The following is a 20188-nucleotide window of genomic DNA, read 5'->3' as shown; positions in this document are numbered from 1 at the left end:
ATAAAATTATTTTAAATTGCCTTGATTTAAGAACCTGGAGTTATACCTATTTTTTCAATTTTAAAGTAAAAATAAAGAAAGAAGATCTACAGGGCAGCAATCATAAGCATTATAAAGTAAGACTGAAATTATTCTCCAGCATTATAGTTTAAGCTGAAATAATCCCGTGATAAAATTATGGTTTTGCTTTGATGATCAGACTTTGCAAGTCAGAAATCTATAAAATACAATGTACAACCAATGTTGCCATGCAGGTGAGTCACTCAAGGTGTAGTTGCCTTTCCTGGTACACCTGTGGTATGTATTCTGTACATATGCCATACATATCAGATAGCAGACAAAAGCATTCACCTGTAAGGTGATGTACTTGCTTAGTACAGACTCAGCACCAGAAAGCCGCGAATTCCCACTGACTGCTGCTGTCGTCTGGGGCGTTTTGCATCATTTCACTGGAGCAGACCCTCAGAAACAAAACACTCTGGTTTTCCTGTGGCTACCTTGGGGGTACCAAACATTATTTTATTTTATTTGCAAGGCTTGATTCTCACCTTGTGCGCCCAAATCGGTAGCGCCGTTCCGGTGGGACAATGGTGTCATGCCGGTAGGAGCAGGATGTGAGCTGAACACAAGGTGGGTAGTCTGACTCTTTCCATCTCAGCATCCTCTTCTCCTGACCCATTTTGCGGTTCGTGTCCTCACAGGATAGGTTTGTTGTGAATTTATTTAATCATAGGCTAGATTATCTTGTTACTGAATATGCTTACAACGGTGTGAGAGAAGTCCATTAATAGTTAGTAGTCAGCAATGTGTCCCTAAAGGAATTGTCTTGTAAATGGAGTCTGGTGACACATAAGTGACATGTTTGTACCTCCCCCGGCTCCTGACATGATGTAAGCATCAGATCCAGCACTGAGAATGTTCCCACAGGGCAGAGGCAGCAAGGCAGATGGCTTTCAGTGGTCCCTGAAAAGTCACCCACCCTTGAGCTTTGGTAGGCTGGGCTGAGGTGACCGGTTCTGCTCTGCTCTGGGCAAAACGTTTTCAGAGCTATCTGTGCCTTTTGAGAAGTTCTATCATTTCAATGGTGTATTTTCTTAGAGATAAGGGAAATACTGTTTGTGAGGTTTATGCCTATCAGCATTTGTATTTGTGTTGGGTTTTAATACCATCCGTTTAACAGATCCTCAGATGTTAGGTTGGATAGGTAGACTAATTCAGACTCCAAATAGTAATATTTAATACCTAAAATAACCAGATGAATTTACCCTTGTATCCATGTTTTCTATATATTGCTGTACAAATTTAATATTAACATTTAAAACCTGTAGGGAAGTTTCATATTCAAAACACGTAGGTGAACAATGACATAGCTAACAATAATCGTGTTAAAAGAAGCTAATTAATGTGGAATGTCATTTTAGCTGGAAGTTACCGAGTAGACAAATACTGTACAAAAATGATAGCACACAAAGTTGACACATCTTTGATATTATCCTAACCTAGCGCTGGGCTGAAAAAAATGACCTTTTGTTGTAGCTATAGAATATTCTTGGTCCTTGTGAGTAGGCCCTCGGGTCAGCTAATGGCTGCTGGCCTAAATTGGTAACTGGATCTGCAGGAAAGGAATTACCGTTCGGGCTCTCTCGGTGATTTTGAATTATGATCCAGAGCTGTTTTTCTAAGAGTCTGAAAAAAAAAGGGAAAAAAAGATTATATGTATCTCTGTATTACAGAGTTGTGTAACTGCAATGTGAGTGATACCACAAGATGAATTATAAGTGATTGTCAGTTATTGAATTTTGTATAAACAAACGTAATGTGTATGGAGCAGTCTTTTTTCCCCCTCTGGACTCTGCATCCATCCGCAGCGAGAGGCTGTTTGTGCTGTTAAGAGATCCCAGCTTGTGTGGATAAGGCAGACTTGAGGTGGACGCAGAGTGAACGGACCAAGACCATGTACGTGCAGCAGTTCAGTGGCAGAGCTGAGAGCAGGGCTGATCTTCCGTCCGGAGAGGTGTATTGCTGAAACATCCTGCCTCAGTCATCTTCTTTTTGTTGTTTATTTGGTTTTGGGGTTTTTTTTAAGAACTATATTGAAAATGGCACCACAAAATCTGAAAAGGTTTTTTTACCTGCTTAAGTAACGTGCAAAAGAGATAGACCTCAGTTGGATACAGCCAGACCTGCATCCCTGGTCGTGATCTCATCAGTAAACCAGACCTGAATTATTCATGCAGGGTTTAGGGATCATCTCTGAAAATCGATGGAGGTGAGAATACAGAACTCATTCCTCCTTTTTATTTCCAGCACATCTCCCAATGGGATTTACAGGAATGAAAACCAAAATTCATCTTCAGTACTAAACTGAAAATTGTAAGAAGGTTGGGGTGGTTTTTTTTCTGATTTAGATTCTTCGCACAGTGTATGATAAATTGTTCAGTAAATACTGGTGTGAAATTTATACCTTAACTTTATGATATAACAGCTACAGGTGCTTTGGAGGGCCAGGTCTGATGGAATCTGTGCGTTGCCTTTAGGTGTTGCCACAGGTAGTGCTTATGTGCCAGCACTGCAGTGTTTGGGTCCTTCCATCGCACGGCTTTGGATTCCCTCTTTGTCTCAGAGCCCTGCTAGTACCTCTGGCGCACAGAAATCTCAGTATGGGAACCGAGCGTTGCGTGATGTCCTTCTGGTAACAGATTCATGTGCCTTGCGGGCTCTTATTTGTTATTTGATTCTTAAGGCCCAGGGAAACAGATCTGCAGATAACTCAACTGTGGATTTACGTGGCGTAGAGGTGATGGATGTGCTTGGCCAGCCATTTTCCCCTTGAACTGCAGCTCCAGCCAGTTATAAGGAACATGTGGATGTAAAGATGAGATGGAAGAAAAGACAGAATATCCATTTCTGTCTCCTCCCCCTCAGGGAGTACAGCTGTATCTCACGAAAAGACTTTAGAAGTCATTGCCAGTTAAAATTGATCAGCTAGGAATTGCTCATCGTCTGAAACAGTCCTCAATTTCTCTGTACGTTTCCAAACGCCCCACACACCACAATTAGAGGGCAATGTTTAAACCACAGCTCCCCAGTAAACCTTTGGAGTCTTTGCTTTTGTTTCTTTACCCTCCAAGCACTCTTGGATGGCAATGGAGCAGAGTTTGGTTTTGTTGTTGTGGTGTGCGTGTTGTAAGATTACATGACTTTTTTCCCCCCAATATGTCATATTTCCAAATACACCATGAGAATGAAATTGTCGCCTCTGGTCTGATGTCGATAAAACAAAGGTACATAGAAACAAAACAATTAGTGGATAGAGTTTTCTTTGAGTACCAACAAGAAGGATGAGTTTATGGAGTGCTAGCTGGGCATCAGTGGTATTGCTGACAGCTATGAGAGACCTTAATTAGTGTGAGACATGTTCCACTAATGAGCAAATTTAACATACTTCTTCCTAAATGCAAAGTTTGGAAGAAAATATGCAAATGTAAATATATTTATACAGATGGACAGAGGCTGTTCACCTTACTCTGATGGAGCAGATGCCCATGAAGCCGGTCTTGATGTTGTTACGTGTGGTTCCACAACCCCAGCTGGTGGAGAGCAGCTCCTTTGGCTCCATCTCCCTCTCCCCACTCCCAGCACAGGCAGCGCTTCTTGATGATGCAACTCCAGCTCCAGGCTTCAAAACTTCAAACTATCCCACACCCATTCCTCTCCAGACTGTCCATATTGCACATCCATAGATCAGTGCTCCATCAAGTAGTTAGGCATGTTTTTTTGGGTTGGTTTGTTTGCTTTTTCTGAAGCAGGCTATAAACTAACTAAAAATTCTATATAGATTTGACTTTAAGTGAAGTAATTCTACAAAAGCCTGTGGAGCTCCCTTGGCACATACAAAGGGATTCCAGATTTGCTCCCTTGTGCCCCTCCGTAGGAAGTGATGGTGCTGACCTCAGTCCTTGCGCAAAGCCTGTGGAGTAAAACCAGAGTGCACACTTGCATTGGTTGTGCTGCTGTAGGTTAAATATTAGAAGAACCTGAGACAGATGGCAGGGTTCCTGATGTGGCTGAAGGCCATGGCTCTGTCGCAAACTATTTTTTAATGAATTGAGTTTCCAAGTGACGACTAGGATGACCTCACTTCAGGGGCTGTCGTGCCTGAAGAGGGTAAAGAGTGAGGAGAGGCAGTGGAATGAAGAAATCTCATTCTTGCTTACTGACTGCTTTCCAGCCACAGTGACAAAAAGGCAATTTTTCATTCTGAAATAGAGGAGGGCTTAAAATGATGAGCATCTGTGGCTTATAAAAATAGGTAATGTAACATATGAGGCTGGATTTCAGCAGGGCCAAAGGTGAAGAAAAGTCAACCCTAATGACTCCCTTCAGAATTTCCTCTGGAGATTTATGTAGCAGGCTGGACAAGACCTCAAAGCTCCCAGATGAGGGTGGGAGCGCTCCTGCTCCAGAAGGTGATGCGGTGTTGCCAGAGTTGCATTGGTCTAGCATGAGTCTTGCATTTCTCATTTCTCCCCCGCTTCTTTCCCCCATCTCTGCATGTTACATTTATGTTTACTGGTATCTTTCAAGAAGGGAGGTGAAAGAGATGGACTAGAGAATATTTCTGGCCATTTTGTATTCTGTTATTATCATCTAATCACTTTGTAGCTTCTACAGTCTATACTTTGCTTCCCATTATGTACAAAACCTAAAGGATACAGATGGAAAAATATGACAGAGGCTATCAAGACAAGCTCCCACTAATTTCCCAAGCTGGCTAAAGCGACATGTGAGTGTATGGTCCTTCCTGTAGCTTTTACTTCATCGCTGCCCCACAAACTAGCCCTCAGACTTGCACTCTGCAGTTGCACGCCCCATCTCCACAACATTATGAGCTGGGGTCAGCAAATGCGTTCTCCACCTCTAAACTCCATGCATCCCATCTCACCCTGCTTCATCCTTGGCTGGAGCTTCAGAATAATATTCCCGATGATTCAAGGGCTCTTCCTTTCGTGAGAGCCTGGGCACAGCTGGATCCATGGTGGCTACTCGGTGCACAGCTTTGAATTGGTGCAGATTCTCACGGCATATCACAATTTGGCAATCTGTGTTACACCATGAACTTCACAGCAGCATTATTTTCTTTCTGGGTATTCCATGTATTTCTCAGAGAAAAGACATTATGAATAGAACTGGCTGAAGTATGTAATTTCCTTTTCACAGGAAATCCTGTTGTTCTGGGAAAATCTTTTCTTACAGTTTAAAAGTAGGACTGTAGTCTTAAAAATATCCTATGTAAGAGAGGCCATCCGTATTTTCACTAAGGAAAACTGAACACAGGATCTGATTTTTCCAGGATATACGGAATGTAGACCTTGGAACGTAGTCCTGGTACGTGCTTCCAGGCTTTATGCTCTCTCCCAGATCCCAGGCTATGACAAAGAACGTTTTTCTGGTATTCAGCTTCCCTTCATGTTTCTTTGTTAAATACTGTATTTTGCCAGCACGATTGCTTCTCATCACAAACTCAGCAGCATTTGGATTATAGTTAAGACAGTTCTTATTTGATTACACTGCTCCTTATGGAGGGGTGCAGCTGAAAATTAGGAGTATTGCATCAGAATCTTTTGGGGATTATTAAATATTAGCAAAACAAAGCCTTGTGCTGGAGCTGAGGCACAACCGTCTGTCCACGGACTTGGGAGGTTCTCCAGAGTGGAAGCTCATACAGTGAACAGAAAAGAACAAACATTTCTCTTTACTTCGAATGCTTATGCCCACCTCAGCCAAGGAAGAGACCAAGGAAACAAAGGTAGCTCATTTCAAAGGGAGATAAACATGTGCAGAGTCTTTCCATCATTTAAATAGAGGAGGACGCAGAAGTGCTCCATCAAGCCAGTTTAACAAAGCAGTTACAAATACGAGTAGGATGTGAAAATAGAGATTTTTTTCAGTTTCAGTTATATTGCGTATATCTATATATTTACTCTCTGTTACATGTGCTATACAGATAGTTTGGAAAAAAAGGAGTCTAAACGTTATTGTTTCAGTATTAAAGAGCAACACTTTGAGTTCGACATGAAAGGAGTAAAACATTAATTAAGTACAGCACAATGAAGAATTATGCGAAAGCCTGAGAGATATGAATTACCTTTCAGTTTGTTCGTTTAGACGATAACTTTCTAGGTTTATTTTTATGACAGAAGAAACATTTCTCTACTGGAAAAATATCACACAACTCTGTTTTTCTCTGATTCTTTCATTTAAAAGTTTCCTGAACCAGCTCTGTGGAAAGAGGAGAAAGCAGCATTTTGTTCAATACCTATTGTGCAGCTTTATTTACAGAAGCTCTTTGTTTGCAGCTGTTCTGAAGCTTAAAATATTTTGAACTTAAAATGTGTTGGTGCATCTTTGAAGGGACATACTTTAAAATGCTGCAGCCTACCTTTTCCAGTCGGCCTGTTCTGTGGCCTGATGAATGAGTACGGTTTAAGCAATGACACAAAGAAGGTATTTGGAGAAGCTGCAGCAATAGATAGCATCGAAAGCCAGGCGCACTATTTTTGAGCAGTTCTCCAGGCAGTGACATAAGTTTGGGGATAAAAAAAAAAAATCTTCAAAAATCCCCAAGTAAGGCAAACATCCAAAGCTATTAGCCAGTAGAAATCCTTTCGCTTTGCACGGGAGTAGAGGTGATGAGACAGGGCCGTGGCACGTGCCCTGACGGCATGCGAGGAGGTGGGAGCTCTCACTGGGATTCTGGGGGTCTGCTCTGCTCCTCAAGCTGTCAGGGGTGACAGCGGGGTCTTTGCTTCCCCAGCTCACCGAAGGCTTCGTGCTGCGATAGATTTAGGCAAATGTAAATGAATGCAAATCCTGTGCTTGTACTTCTCCTGACATTGAGCTGCTCAAAGTAATCGTGAACTTTGCGAAACCAAACAGAATCTGGCAGCTCAGAGTTATCTTTTCACTGGAACAAAGCGAGAAGAGTCCGCGATTCAGGACGGCTTGTAGAGTGCATCTGGGGGATGAAATGGCTTTTCATTTCATGGCAAATGCTTGCCCCGTTGCACTGGCGTGTGGGGTGCGGACAGCCATGAGGAGCAGTGGAGACTACAGCCATGCAAAGAATCGCTGGAAATAGGCAGATCAGTCCTGTCCTTTAGGAAATTCTCATATATTCAATTCACTTTATTACAGGCCAGTGGTAAAAATCTGCATCTGACCAACAGAAATGCTTATTGAACATATATCGAACATATGTTCAGTGCATATGGAATCTGACACCATTGTTACTGCATCCCTTGCTCCCAAAAAAAGGCTTCAAGAAGAAATGCTAAAATTTGGTCTCAGTTTGGTTTAAGAACAAATAAGATCTGTAGTTTTCAGATCTAGAAGGACAGTTTCCCAAGGCAGTACTGCTGTAAGAGCAAATTATGCGTCCTTGTGTGGTTTAGATCTTCACTTAATGTTGAGGTTGCCCGTTATTTCGTACAGTTGCCACCTTTCAAGCTTGTGTTTCATTTGATTGGCTCCATGTTGGGTGCTGCTGGTTTCTTGCTGGGGTTTTGTGTCTGTGTGAGCACGTGGTGCTAGAAAAAGATTATTGTTAATACCAGGACTCGGTACATTTTACAAGTTGTCTTAACTTGTGTAACAAAGCCATATGCTTACTGTTTGAAAAGGGCTATGGTAAAATTCTGCTAAAAATAGAATGTAGTATTTCCGTGGGAGCAGGGGGCACAAGGATTTGCTGCACCTCAGGTATCTCCATGCCTGCCTTCTCACCTGCAGGAGCACACGCAGAAATTTGATGCTGTTTTAGATGGGTTTTATGATGAAGCTGTGAAATTTCTTGAGAAGATCCTTTTTATTTTTATTTTTTTAGTGGATTAAGGTACGCTTGTGCCAAGGAGAGTTTTAGAAACTAACACGGGGGTGTCAGTGGTGCTGTCTGTGTGACAGAACCTCCTTCACACTGGAGAGCAGGCTTTGCAGGATGGATTTATTTCCAAGTGTGTGTTCACTTTTATAACACAAAGAAGGCTTAAGTGACATAAATACTTATGTATGGAGAAGACCATAGCCATGATGTTCTGCTCTGGAAACCATGCTGCAATGTAAAATCTCCTTTGGGAAATGCAAGGGTAGCCTGATAGCTGAGGTCTGTCCCTTCATTTCCAAGTATGACCTGCAAACATGAATCTTTATGCTGCTCACTAGTCTCTCGTTTGATTTTCACCAGGAGCTCTGACTCTGAAGAAGCATTTGAGACCCCGGAGTCCACTACACCAGTTAAGGCACCACCTTCACCTCCGCAGCCACCCCCCGAAGCGGCGGCGGCAGCAGCAGTTGTAGCAGACATAGCAGAACAAGAAATAAAACCCCAGCTGCCCTTGGAAGACACAGGTAAGGAGCATGTAACGAGTGGGACAGGTTGCTGAGGAAGGTGAAGCTGCAGGGAGGTGTTGGTGTCAGCACAAGCAAGGAATTGATGCTAATAAAACGTTTCCTGGGAGAGTAGTTCGTGTATGCTGGGCCTTATCCATGCTGCGAGGAAAAAAACTGTCGCCTCCTGGAATAAAGTATTGGAGAATTTGTCTGTAACATTTGGCAAATAATAGAAGAGGAGTTTTCTAGAAAAACCTTTCTTCCTTTTGAATCAAACTTCATTCCCTCCTCTCAGAATTGTAGGATTTTGACAAGAGTCAGATGAGTAAAAAGAATGAGGTATGAGATACAGATGCAGGTACCTGGGTGAGCACCATTAACAGTGACGGTTAACTAAATGGTGTTTTCAAACATATTATCAGCTGAAACAGACGGTAAACAAAAAGCTCACAGAGCAATAGAAATATTTATATTAGCTCTGAGGTACAGTATTGCTCTATGGTACAGTATAGGAGGAACACAGGATTATGTGTGAATGTATGTATAATATACATACATAAAATTTGGTACATACTGGCAAAGTAACCTTTAAAAAGGGTTTAAAAAAGCACAAAGAAAATGTTTCCCCCAAAAAAGTGTTCTTTGTTCTCCAAATTGAGTAATGGAATATGAGGGAGTAGAAAGCACTCTATTAGCCCAAAATAGCTTTGTTTGGGCTGTCAGATGACAGCTCAACAATTCAAGATTGAATTCCCTATTATGCTGTCTTCTTTCCCATCTGAAAGTCAAGTCAGCTTGATCACCTGGCTAAATTGTATAAAGGTAATTTTCCTCTAAGCAGACTGAAGCTCACTTGTATTTCATTTGGAAAGATGTATAGCATTGCTGGGCAGTGTTTTAAAGCTTCCATTTCCACTGCAGAAGTGGCTGTGTGTAGCAGTGGGCAAAGCAATGCGTGTATTGTAAAGGCTGTCCGGCTTTGATTTAAACCTTCAGAAAAGTGACAAATAAGTCTTGCAAATGTCTTGAGCCACCTAATGCATTCCTGGGAGTTATGCATTAAGGAAAGCTCTTTAAGATCACGATTTATTATACGAGTTTATAGGAAGCTAGAAAGATGTTCAACAAACTGATTCCACAAAATAAAAATGAAATACTGAGACATCCCAACACTTTTTCTTTTCTGCTGTTAGAGTTCCCTCTTCATTGTAGCAAACAACATTACTCACTCTCCATCTTCTTTCCTTTTTCTAATCTTTTGTTATCTAATGATTACAAAATAAGTGCTGAGAGAACAAAAGAACACATATGCTAAACAGGACTGGAGTGTGTTTTTAATTACCGCAGTAGATTATCTTCAAACCCTTGATTACACATGTGTTTCCCTGGCACATGTGATTCTTTTCTCCCTCCATCCCAGACCTCCCCCTCCTTTCTTTCAGATATTTTTGAAGAAAGGTAGGAAACTGAATATGTCTATTCACAGCCAGCGTGAACTGTATTGAAGGCCATTGGATGGCAGAGATGAAAACATTTCATTTGCAAGTAAGATTTGTCCACAGGAGGCAAGTTACCACAAACTAACAGAGCTATGCTCAGCATTCCAAAATTATGTAAAATGCAGTTACACAACAGGGGAAGGAAGATGTGTAATGCAGAAAAAATTCAATGTAAGAGGGCAACACAAAGTGTTCATTTGTTTTAGAAATCCATAGAAGAAATTAATAATACTAAGACCATAGCTTAGGTGTTTGCATGCTTCTTCAGAAATGCGAACAGTTAAACGTTTTGTACTTTCTAAACCACTGGAGTAACAGTTATCTCGTAGTTTACTTACCTCATAGGTTATGCATGTGGCTGCACACAAAGAGAATGAGTCCCTTCCTCTGGGGTTATGGGCAGTTGAAGCACAGTTCCTCGTTGGTACCATACAGCTAAATAAATAGGTTTCAGTAAAAGAGGAGTAAGGAATACGGGCAACCGGAGAGCCTGGCACACGCACAGGGAGAGGCAGCGATGTCCAGCTGGGTTTCTGGTTCACCAGCTGCATGGCTTTGTCTTCTACATGGGGTTGGTGATGGAGCGTGTGTTTGGATGGAAGGAGGAAGCATAGTAAGTGTTAAAAGGATTATTTCATCTATATCTGACAATAATTACCGATGCAGACGGCTGCAGTTGTGCTGCATGGTATCATTAGCGCAACAGCTGGACCCCACTGCTGGAAAGCCAAGAGGAGCATTTTTAATTAGGTTGACTTCAACGCTAGCTTAATAAATATGATGAAAGTGAAATATAGCTAGACTCATCCTGGGTTTGTGCCAGCTCCTGGTGGGCTAAAACCTGCTGCATGGCTCCAGTCCATCAGCAGTAGAGTAGAAGAGGGGAGTCAGTCTGAGGGCAAGTCTGGAGAGGACGAGGAGTAAAGGAGCATGTATGGAAACTACCTCTGAACCCCAGAAAGTGTCACTAATAAGCCCTCCCGTTCCTCCGTAAATACTTTGTTTCTTGTGGGGAACATGGGTTATACTCTTGAGGCAAATGATTTTGAGGGTGCTTTTTATTATTTTTATTATTTTGGTAGCATTTTAAATTATAAAACATTAAATACCCTGTTTCTGGCCAGGAATTCCTGCCTAGGCAGGGGCATTTCTTTTGCCCTCCCCGCCTCCTTCCCCAATTGATTAATGAATTCCAATTATATACACAGGGAGATGTGAGAGCTGGAGACCCTCTATGCGCTACAGCCTGCCGCTCAGGATATGGGAGATCTATATTCAGGTCCTTCTTGTGCCAGGGAAACAGAGGTTAGGCTTTCCAGTAGCAAGATGATGACCCAGATAAAAACAAACTGAATTTTTGGTATGGAAAACATTCTGCTTCAGTGTTTTTCCTCTTGAAGCCTGACACAGAAAAATTGAAAATAAATTTTATATACAACGTTTTCTCTCAGAATGGCAAAAGTATTTTTACAGATTTTTTTTAAAAAGCACTACTAATTGATTTCCTAACTTCAAAGGTTTCTCATAACAAGCAGGAACTTGAAATAAACTGTGTTTCAGAATGTCTAGTGTTAGGTATAATTCCAATTCCTATATGTTTTCGACAAAGTGTACTTTTCTCCTACGTTATTTCATTATAATAGTAGGTGGGTGCATGCTGTATGCATTTTCCAAGGGTTTGTCTTTGCTTTTCTGTAGAAAACAGAACTAGAATTTAATTTCTTCTGTATTTACTTTATTAGATCTGGTCAAATTTTGCTTCTAAGCCTTTCAAAATAGTGTTTCATTTTGTTTCATAGTGTTAAAGCCTATTTTTAGCCTATTGGCTTTCCCCCTGTTTTAGAGATACTTCAAGAAAGAACAAAATGCTCAAATGTCCTAGCACACAGTGCAGCTCCACCACTAGAAGAATTTGTTATTATTTAAAGAGAAAAATATTTAAAAATAGCTAGAAGTGCATTATATGTTCTAACCTCTTACTATATTTTCATTATTTATAAAGAAATAGTTCAGATTTAGGTTCAATAAGCCTATAGCTGATATTTCATTTTCTTCTTTAAAATATCTTTAAAACAAAACTGAAGTTCCAAAGTTTAGTTTTTGGAAATGTTTCTTTTTGTGAACACGTCCCCGGAGAGCACACTACCTGTGCTGTGGTAGGGGATGCCCCGGGGTACTGCAGTGCTCAGAGGGGGGAAGGCACGGAGAGCTCCGCGGGTGAGGAAGAGATCGGTGATGCTGCATCAGAACGAAACCAGTCTGCCCTCGCCTTGGCTACTTCCCTAGCTCCTTGTGCAACTACTGCCACCAAGTTTCTGCACTTCTTTCCTGAGGCTGTAAAAAGCCGTAAATCCTAATACCCATGCTGACCTAAACCTACGAATGCCTCCTATCATTTCACATTCAATATAAAGCAGCGGTAGAAATTTAATTAAAATTTTGTATCCTCATCAGTCCACAGTTTGGACCACAGGCATGGGGTTGGTTCCTATTCAGATCACTTATGGGTCTTTATTTAAAGAAAGCTGAGTCAAGCGAGGTATGTGTCTACCTCGCTGTTCTTGTGGGACATAGAAGCTTTACTAGCGTCTCAAGCGCCATCAAAATCGTGGTCTTTTGTAATGTACAAAAAAAAAAATATGTAGTTGACAAGATGCATTTTTTTATTTTTTTGATTGCTTTTTTTTGATACTAACAACAGAAATGTCTTTTGTTTATTAATGTAAACAGTCTTATAATATCTTTCTAGCCCTTTTGCTTCTGCCATCATAGGTAGCAGGTGAAAATGCCAGGCATTGAGCATGTCATGGAGCTCTCATTTAGAGGTCTCATCACCCGCATACAAGAAGTCTGGGGGGTTTTTGTTGTTGCTTTTGGTTTTGGGATTGTTTTTGGGTTTCATACCTGATCTGAAATCAGAGAAATTTCCTTGTGGAAGGAGCAGAACTTGGACCTTCTTTTTTAATGCATGAAATGGGAGGGATTTTGGGGGGATTGGCTGGTTTTTATGGCAATGTAGGCTTCCCTGCTATCACTCATCTTCTTGGAATGCTTTATAAAACTTAATATTTACCTGTGGGCAGCTCTTATCAGTATAAATTGTAGGTGACTGTCAGTGCCAAGAAAAGGCATAAACCTTATTTAAAACCTCGTGCTGGGCTCTCTCTAGGGCAAGTCCTGCCTTAATTTTCGTAGCTCCTGTTGTAATAGGTTGTGTTGTAGTATGTTCCTTTGCGATCAAACTGCATTTTAATAAAATACTGTGATTAGTAATACTGATTTGCTTAATTCTGTGATGTAAAAGGAGAAATGGCACTGCTTTTTGGAGCTAATGCTGTTAATGTCAGGTCTTCATATGTCTTTGTAGTAGTAAAGCCGTGTTCTCTTGCAATAGCGAGTACCATTCATGTTTTGCTCTCCAGCATTTCTGCTGTTGCTAGTACTGAGCCAATTGTGTTGTAATGCCAGAAGAGTCTAACAGCAGCATTTCACTTCTACCAAAAGCTGTGTTTTCTGAGACATATTTTGCATAAAGAAACAATAAAAATATCATAGTAGCGAGTCGAGCAACACTCTGCAGAAATCTGTGCTCTAAGTAAAGGATTTGATTAGAAGGAAGTTGAGAAATAAGCAATTAAAGAAGATTAAAGCTCTGCACGATGTGGAACACACCAAATTTGAATGCTGTTTTGCTTGGAGTAGCTGGAAAGCCTTGTACGCTCTCTTTGCTGCTGTGATACATCCCTAACCTCAGCTCTACCAGCCTGTTATTTAAAGTCCAAGTCCTGCAGGGCATTGCTGTATTTTATTTTATTTTATTTTGTTTAAATGCATGTTTATACTGACTTTGAACAAGGGGCCTCAATCCTGTTGAGGCCTTTGGCGCACGCTGGAATGAAAACGATGCATAATTGCAGACGACTTCTTGTTTGCATCCCCTTTTATTTCATGCTGACCTACATTTATACTCTGCTGACGTATTAGAGCTCTGCCAGTGTTTGTTGCGATGTATTCCCCTTAAGTGTCTTCCATTCCCGTTTCAGTGTAAAATGTATAGATTAGCTTAATGCTGGAGTTTTATGGCACTCTTTGAGTCCCCTTAACAGTGGTCCCATTAGTGTCAGAAAGTGATGTGTGTGTGAAGTAAGCACCAGCTCGGCTGGCAAATCAAGTCTAATTAATGAGCTCTCAGCCAGACTGAAACCAAGCCCAACCCAGCGGAGATGAAGGAGAAAAATAAAGTGCCCTGAAGTAGTGCCGTGTTATCAGTATTCATTTAGCAGAAAAACACATTAAAATATTATTTTAATTGATGTAACTTAGCAAAATTCCACGGTCTTAAAAGAGAAACTGTGTAGCTGTCATTCCTGTGACAATCCCTGGAGGTACGTGGTGCCAGACTCAGGTACTGCTTTGGGAAATGTGTCCAGTTTCCTTAAATCTTTTCTGTCCTCTACATCCATAAATGACAATTCTTGTAATCTCTATGCAGACGTACTATTTCCTCTGAAACAAAGAAAACCTGTTTTTTCTGTTCTTAATCCATTCATAGCTTCTAACTAAAAGTAATTATTGATTCTCTCTCTGTATTGCTTTTATGAACAATGTTAATGAATGTAGCTGGGCAAAATGGGAATTACTTGGCAAAACATGTCAAGATTAGGATGAAAAAGAGGTGTTGAAATTTCTCTGAAATCATTTAAGGATGAGAAAAGCATTCATTTTTGTTTGACTGTTTTTCTTTATAATTGCATAATTAAAAAAATTGAAGAATGTTGCGTTGCTTCGATAGGAAAGACCGGGGTGTTTCGATCCACTCCAGAGCTGGCTCACCCCAGCCTGAGCTGTGAGCTGGAGAGAGACTTCCCAGGTCTCAAGTCAAGAGACTTCTAGAAATCTTTATGGGATTCCATTCAAATCTTTAATTACAGTTAAAAGCTGCTCGGTAGAACAGTTTTAAAAATATAAAATTTGAACTACACTTTGAGAAATCGGTTTTAAGTAATTTGTAGGGAGCTTCTAGCGGTCTGTTTTAAGGAAGATTTTCAACTGAGAATATTTGTACAGTTCTCTGATTGACTAAATTTCTTACCTTTACCATGGTTTCCGTCATATGAAATACTCAGTGATTCATGTCTCATTATAAACTTGGAATTATGAGGTCAAAGTGGAGCGTATTGACTGCTTGGGGCAGAGAGAGGAGCAGCATTGATGGATTGTGGGGAGGAAGCCATGTTCCTCTGGGTAGCTGGTAAAAATAGCACATGGGAAACAAAACTTAAGATCAACATGTAATTGCTGGAGCATCAGATAATTTACAGGGAATTTACTGCATAAAAGCTCTGACACAGTTCTGTGAACTCTTTATAATAGTAGAAAACGGGAGTAATAAAGTGCTCAATGTTCAGTTTTTCTGGTATTTGGCATAGCATGTTATGGTTATATCCATCTCTTTAACTAAGTGATAATTAATTTAGAAGAGATGCTCTAGAGGATATTACAAATACATGTTTTGTGTTTTCATGAAACTTGCCTTGAATTCTTTTCTGGAGAGAACAGAACTATTTTTTCCCCTAATCTAGTTTATATATTGGAAATGTCACTTTTGTTTGTATGTCCTTTAATTATTGCGTAGTCCATTTATTTTTTTTACTTGTAGTAATATTATAGTAAAATTTATTAAGCTCCAGTTTTAAAAATGTGTTTAAAATTCACAGTGTTTTCTGTTTGTTCCCACAGGATTATGTTCAGAAACTGTACCCATAACTGATGTGTCACACAGTGAATCAGTTGAAGAAAGCCCTTTCCGTCCCCCTTCCCATTCTTTTTCCACCGTCTTCGATGAGGACAAGCCAATAGCCAGCAGTGGAACTTACAACTTGGACTTTGATAACATTGAGTTGGTTGATTCTCTCCATGCCTTAGGACCGAGCTCTCCAGAATCGAAGAATCGTGATCCCAAAGCGAATGTTCGAAGAAAATCTACCGATTCAGTCCCAGTTTCCAAATCTACATTGTCTCGATCTCTTAGCTTGCAAGCAAGTGATTTTGATGGAGCATCTTATCTTGGCAATAGTGAGACGTTAGCACCGGCAGCAGATGCGTACGGTACTGGCTCAAGTAGTGCTTCTAGTACCCTTAAGAGAACAAAGAAATCCAGACCAGCTTCCTTAAAAAAGAAGCAGTCGGCAAAAAAACCTCTGGATGCTCCGCCGGTGAAGGAAACGCCACAGGAACCGTCTAACCTTGGCCAAGCAGCTTGTGCCCCAGGTGAGGATAAACCAGTATCTGAAGCAAAGGCTGACTCGGTAAAGCCCGAATGTACTGAACCTTCTAAAATCTCTGCTGAGAAACAGGAGGCCCCGCCTGTGCCTGAAGGATCCTACCCGTTGGATCCAGACAGTTTTGAAGGGATTAGTGCGTTTAGCACTGGAGGCAGCAAAGTACAAAACTCTCCCCCTGCCAATAAGAAAACGCTACCTCTTACAACGGCACCGGAGGCTGTGGAGGTGACTCCGCCTGACACTGGAGGACAAGAAGACCCTCCAGTCAAAGGCATTGCGGTGAGGCTGGAGTTTGATTATTCTGAAGAAAAAGGGGTGAGTGAAGACCAGCAGGAGAGTACTCCTCCTCCCAAAAAAGTAGGTAAAAAGCCTGGTGCTAAAATGCCACTACGGAGGCCAAAGACTAAAAAGTCAGTGGAAAAGCTTGACAATGCTCCAACCACACCGACCAAGTCACCCACTGATCCAAATGAAATCCCCATCACAAAAGGCTCTTACACTTTTGATATTGATAAGTGGGATGATCCCAATTTTAACCCATTCTCATCTAGTACAAAAATGCAAGAATCGCCCAAACTGCCTCAACAAACGTACAGTTTTGAGCCAGACATGTGTGAGGACTCTATTGACCCTTTCAAGTCGTCTTCTAAGATAGCCAGCTCACCCTCTAAATCGCCAGCTTCCTTTGAGATACCAGCCAGTGCCAACGAAACAAACGGAACTGATGGAGACAACTTGAATAAACCTGCGAAAAAGAAGAAGACGCCACTAAAAACGTAAGTTAAAGGGCACAGATGTTTCTAGTTTTGAAGAAGCACATTCCTACCCCTTAGCGCAGTTACACCCGGTTTATATTTGAATAGAGAAAGGAAGATGCCGTTGAGCATTGGTAGCCACACAGCTGGACTCATGCCAGGGAAACTCAACCAGTTTCCTCAACAGCTTGATGTTTCTAGAGTGAAGGAGAGAACCAGGGCTAAATCAAGCCACATTAGGCCACTGGACTGGCAATTGGATTTTTGGAGTCTTGGGGCTCAGTGTAGCTTTGAATCTGATTAAGTCCAAAATTTATCAACTTTGTGCCAAATTTTCTGTGACCTCATCTTGGGAATTTGATACTGTTTAAGATGGTCAAAGTATTCACACCAGTAAAGACTGTTTTATGTATCATAGTTTTTAAGAGTAGGATGTGAAATGGTGAGGCAATGACAAATCTCCTATTACACGCAGCAAGGAAGATGGTTTTATCCAGTGACTTATGGTATTTAAAAGAAAATAACCTGAAACAAAAGAGTGCAGTATTGAAATATATTTTTTTAAACACAAGACTAAAAAATGTGAAAAATTTCCTTTCTGTGAAAGAGCTTACAATTCTGCAGAAGGGTTTAAATCTCCTAGACTGCTACAGAATCGGGAAACATCCAGCTTTTAGACACAGCTGACAAATTGCAGGATAAATTTCCTAGCTGCTTGCATTTAGATATTCGATTAAAAACCTCAATGGCTAGTTGCATTGATTCCATGGTTAACTTGCTGGGTCGCATGTTACCTTATCTGTTCAGACATGGCTATTTTGAGTTGGTAATCAGTAAGTTTATATCCCATTTATCTGAAATTGATATCCTGTGTGTATCTATAAGAAAGTATCTCAGTGCATGTCCCTTTAAGGTTTAGAAGTTTCAGCTAGCTAATAAAAATGTGACTAAAAAAATTTAAAAGCCTGGCAACTTGAAGATAACATGGTTAATGTAAAACAGTACAAAAGATGACCTCCCTTACGGAGTGAGATGGAGATTATTCAGTTTTTCTGAGCAGCCTGCTGCCCTCTAGGCTTCTAATTCACGTCCCTTGCCAGATTTGAGGAAGCTTGTGCCATTTTTTTCTTTTTAGGGGCATTTCTGACTTATGGAAAGTTTAGACCACCTTGTAGTTGAGTTGATTTTGAGGGGAGAAGCCTGTTTTTACTGCTATTGCTTCTTTTTGAGGTATGCCTGAAATTTAGCAGGAATTAAGGTGGGAATGAAGATGCATGCCAAGCTGACACATTTTCCAAGCCTGCAGTCCAAACTTGTTTGGTCCAAACCAAGAAGACTTAGAAGTCTGACTGCAAGAGAGGAACAATTTGAATCTTACTGGGGAGATGCAGAGGGAGAGAGGGGAATTTTAATATCACCAGGTCCTTAAGCCTGATATTTGCTGCCAGCCAGAGTCTCCTTGTGTCTTCCAGTAGCTGCAGTGGATCAGACAGACCCCCAGTATAAACCTCTAGGGTCCACCCATCTGCTATGAATATTAGAATCAATTCCAAAGTTATTAATTTAGGGACAACATGAGTTCACAAAGAGTTTGCTAAACCATATCCATCCTTGGGAAAATCCATCACGGAAAGGGCCTGTCCTACAGTCACAAAGTTCAGTGCTGCTCTTGGTCACGGGGGAAGAAATGAAACTACCCTAGAGCAGGGCTTACAGGTTCTCAGGTCAGGAGGTTTTCAGGAATTCCCAGCCCTTGCTTGGGACCACTTCCGCTGCTTTGCGTTATGTGTCTGCTCACTGCAGTCCCGTAACCTACTTTTGCAATGGTTTCTAACAAAGAAGAGAATCTGCATATTAATACACAGTGCAGCCTGCAGCCATAATGCTTTCTAGAAGAAAATCAGCCTAAGGCTTGTTTGGGGGATGCTAGGGGAAGCAGTGGCTTTATTTGTCTTCTTCCTGAAAAGGGCCCTCGGCATGTCTCCTCCGTGGGGTCCAGTGCAGGAGAACCCCTGGCCGGGCAGGGAGATGGGGTGTCAGACCCTCCTTGGCAATGCTGCCGTGGTGGGACAGGAGAGAGAAGCCAGTGCAGCTTCAGCTCCAAGGGGCAGAAAGGAGGGTGTTTGAATTAGGAAATGATACTGTAATATACCAGGACTTCTTTAACCTAATAAATAGACAATTTTGCAAATCTAGGAGTTTTTATTAGCACTATTGAGGGGCGCAGGAATAAAACTCTATGAACCAGTTTGAAAATGTGTTCCTCATATGGAAAGACAGCAATTTCTAGATTCACCTCTCTATGGGAGATGAAGAAGCCAGGCATGAGTTAAAGCCATTGCTAAGCTTGCACTGCTTTGAATCTGTGCCATATGCTAGGTCTTACCTGTGTTAAATCAATAAAAATAATCAGTTTTTATTCTTGAATGAAACCTGCAGCAGTCTAAGTGTTGACCTCCATGTGAAAAGATGAGATTTTTAGGAGAGATGTCAGCTCGACGCAAATTACTCTCTGGTCATATACCTAAGTGCTGAGCTGTTTTGAGATAGATCATATTGCTCAGATGATGCTGAACAAAGAGCAGCTGATGCCTCCCGAGTGCCTGCTTCTGGGGATGGGTAGAAATAGGTGGCTTGTGTAGACATCGCTCTCAAAACTGCTGGATGATGGGAGGCCGTGTTTAGAAACGCAAGGTGCCAACTTTCAAGAGAATGGCACGTGAGAAGAGCCGAGCAGAAGCTGCCAGGCTTATAAGTAGATGAAAACTTTTCTTAGCCTTAATTGTTTGGCAAGGTTTATTTCTGGTTATGGGGCAATTAATTTGTTCTGTCAGAACACAAAGTTAGGTTTCCATGAGAGCCAAAATAGATGAGATTTAAAGAAATGTCATTTTCTTTCTTGACTTAGGTAAATGATTTGAAATGGTCAAGTAGCTTTTTCTGTACTGTCATAACAAATCAGGAGACATGAATAAACCTTGCATAACTGTGCTCTTTCCTTAAGCTTAGCTGCCATTCGAGAACAGTTTTACATCCCATATAATAAGAAATACTGTGTTTTGAAAAGAAAGCAGGTGGCTACCATCAGGGAAGGCAGGAACAGTTAGTATGTTGAAAGGAACTTAACTTGGAGGCATCAGCTTTGAAAAATGTGTTTTGTAAGATGAAAGCGTGTCAAAAGTACAGCATTGAATTTGAAAATATCGAAGGACTTGATGAATATTTTTCTTCCCCATGTATTTCACAATAAAAAGTAGAGGTT

At 41.1% G+C, this 20188-nt stretch overlaps 1 protein-coding gene across 12 annotated transcripts in view; it reads left to right on the top strand.

Moving 5' to 3' along the window:
* Positions 1-20188, top strand: part of TACC2 (transforming acidic coiled-coil containing protein 2) — a 143306-nt gene that overhangs the window by 90318 nt on the left and 32800 nt on the right. For all 12 annotated transcript variants that reach the window (XM_054831853.1, XM_054831856.1, XM_054831852.1 and 9 more), the window contains 2 exons: positions 8243-8406; positions 15627-16947. In XM_054831853.1, coding sequence (XP_054687828.1) covers positions 8243-8406; positions 15627-16947 — 1485 coding nt within the window. The remainder of the gene's footprint in view (positions 1-8242; positions 8407-15626; positions 16948-20188) is intronic.

This window comes from Grus americana, chromosome 7 (assembly GCF_028858705.1).
Source record: "Grus americana isolate bGruAme1 chromosome 7, bGruAme1.mat, whole genome shotgun sequence".
Taxonomy (NCBI): Eukaryota; Metazoa; Chordata; class Aves; order Gruiformes; family Gruidae; genus Grus; species Grus americana.
This window is presented reverse-complemented; position numbering and strand designations above follow the sequence as displayed.